Source organism: Thermobia domestica, chromosome 14, assembly GCF_964235325.1.
Source record: "Thermobia domestica chromosome 14, izTheDome1.hap1.1, whole genome shotgun sequence".
Classification (NCBI taxonomy): Eukaryota; Metazoa; Arthropoda; class Insecta; order Zygentoma; family Lepismatidae; genus Thermobia; species Thermobia domestica.
In genome coordinates, this window is record NC_137467.1 from 179,611,189 (window position 1) to 179,613,750 (window position 2,562).

Consider the following 2,562-nt stretch of genomic DNA (forward strand, 5'->3'; position numbering starts at 1 on the left):
TTGCGACCAAGTAAGATGGCGATCGAAAGTAATTCCCAGATACTTTACTGTATTTGTGGCCTGAAGGGGCACCTGATCCACATGGAGAAATAAGCGTCGTGGGTTTCTGCGAACTCTGGAAGTGCGTCGTGGAGGTAAGAAGACCATGGCCTGTGTTTTTGTTGCGTTAATAGTAAGTCTCCAGTGATTACACCAGTTACTGAAATGATCGATAGCAAGCTGGAGAACGGTATTGATCTGTTGGATAGAGTTTCCGAGTCCAAGGAGAACCGTGTCATCGGCATATTGAAAAAGATGAACGTTATCAGGTAGTCTGGGCATGTCAGCGACGTACAAGAGATAAAGTAGAGGAGATAATGCAGACCCTTGTGGCACTCCAGTAAGTAGAAAGATCGGATGTGATAAAAGGTCATGAATGGAGATATAAGCGAGGCGGTTGGTAATGAAATTGTAAATTAGGCGGATGTAGCACATGGGGAGTCGAAACTGAAGAAGTTTGTATATTAGTCCGTTGTGCCAGACTTTATCAAACGCCTTTTCTAAGTCAAATAGGACCAGACAGGATGATTTTGCAGAATTGTAGTGTTGAGTAATGAGTGATGTGAGTCTTAAAAGTTGATCGTTAATAGAATATGAAGGTCTGAAGCCAGCTTGTGTGATAGGAATTAACCTGCGATCGTTTAGGTAGATATGGAGTCGTTTTACCAGGATGCGCTCTAGGATCTTACTGAAAGTTGAAGTTAGCTGAATAGGTCGGTATGATGAAACGTTCTGAGGTGGTTTATTTGGTTTGAGAAACATGAGTGTCTTAGAGATTTTCCATGTTAAAGGAAAGAAACCTGTACGCAAGATGAAGGTATAAATATTAGCGAGAAGGAGTAATAACAAAGCAGGACATTCTTTGATGTGGCGGTATGTTATACTATCTAGACCGGGTGCAGTATTGCGTTTATTGTGGAGAACTTGTGAGATCTCGTGAACACTAATGGGTTGAGATATGGCTGTGTCTGGCTGTAAGAGATGGGCAGTGTTTGGTTGAAGGTGTGGTGTGGACGTGTTAAGCCTATCTGCAGCGACTGGAGCATTGCCGGATGATGGCGTGAAAATCTCTTGTAAGTGATCTGCAAAAGCATTTGCCTTATCACTATCGGTGGAAATAGGCGTGTCGCCTTGCAGAAGCGGATAGGGTGTGCTAGTAAATTTGCCACATAATGCATTGAAACGGTTCCAAAATTTGGTTGGATGAGAAGTCTCGGATAGATTATTGCATGTGTTTACCCATTTACGAAGTTTAATGGGTAGTTAGCCTAAGTTTAATGTAATTGTGAACTGTGCGTTGTAGTTGGTGGTGATGACGGAGTGCTTCAGGGTTGCGGGTGCGAAGATAATCTCTATAGAATTGGCGTGAGCGTTGGATCAGTGTGAGATATTGAGGCGGAAGTTTAGGCTGATATGGACGAGATTTGGTAGTAGGAATATATAAATGACTGGCCTCTTGAATAGCTGAAGTAATATTATCAACGACAGCAGTTAAATCTTCGCCTGTAGTTGGTTCAGTAAGATGATCGGTGAGTTGAGAGATATGTGTGCGATATTTATCCCAGTTAGCCTTATCGTAACGGACGCTTAAGCGGAGTGGTGGAGATGAAATAGGCCTGGTGGTGGTATTTGGCTGATAGGTGAGTTTAATTGGAGCATGGTCACTACCCAGAAGATCAAGAATATCTAGCGTGCAATGTGATACGAGGTTTGCTGACGTTATAACTATATCTGGCTTTGTGTTGGAAATAGGACGGGTTGCTTGAGGAAGATCAAGTATGATTCCAGTGGTATTGGTCGTAATAAAATTAACAAAATTTGTCCTCTCGCCATCGGTTCGGCTATGCATATTAAAGTCAGCCATGATAATGTACGTCTTATAAGTATTTGAAATGTATTGCACGAACTGCTCTGGTAGAGGATGGTTGGGTCTGATGTATATTGTTGCCAGTGTAATAATGGCGTTTTTGAAATAGACAGTGGCGAGGAGATATTCCGGTAGAGGTGTCGTTGTATAATGATGTTGACGAAACGGTATATGAGGAGAGAAACCAATGGCCACTCCCCCATTGGCTCGGAGTGCAGGTAAAGGATTTTCAGCGTGCAACATAGTGTATCGTGGTAAACGACATGTTCGTGATTTTGTGAGGAAAGTTTCGTTTAGTAAGTACACTGTGACACGTTCCTCGAGAAGAAGCTGTTCGAATAAGATTTTGTTTTTGGGTAAAGACCGGATATTAAGAAACAGAAATGTAACAGCCATGGTATAGAGTAAACTAGTCAAGATTAGTTGTATGAGATTTATGAAAATGAACTGTATTTCCTGAATAAGTGGCTGTGAAATTAACATGAAAAGTGGTTTTTGCCGCAAGAATGATTTGCTGGAGTATGTGGGGTCTTATAAAGGGATGGATGTTCTGTAAAGCTAAAGTCAAGAAAGTCAAGAGTTGATCTAACGAGACAGGTGCATCTATCGGATGTGGAGTAGTATGTGGTTGTGCTGGTGGTCGTAGTGGAACTACG

At 42.0% G+C, this 2,562-nt stretch overlaps 1 protein-coding gene across 1 annotated transcript; it reads right to left on the reverse strand.

Annotated features, from left to right (window-relative positions):
- Positions 1 to 1,291: 1,291 nt before the first annotated feature.
- Positions 1,292 to 2,302, reverse strand: LOC145670130 (uncharacterized). The gene has a single exon (XM_081738500.1). It carries the CDS (start codon positions 2,300 to 2,302, stop codon positions 1,292 to 1,294), a length of 1,011 nt encoding a protein of 336 aa, XP_081594626.1.
- Positions 2,303 to 2,562: the final 260 nt, after the last annotated feature.

Excerpts from the sequence above, each read along its gene's own strand:
- LOC145670130 (XM_081738500.1), bottom strand. The coding sequence starts at position 2,302 with ATGGCTGTTACATTTCTGTTTCTTAATATCCGGTCTTTACCCAAAAAC.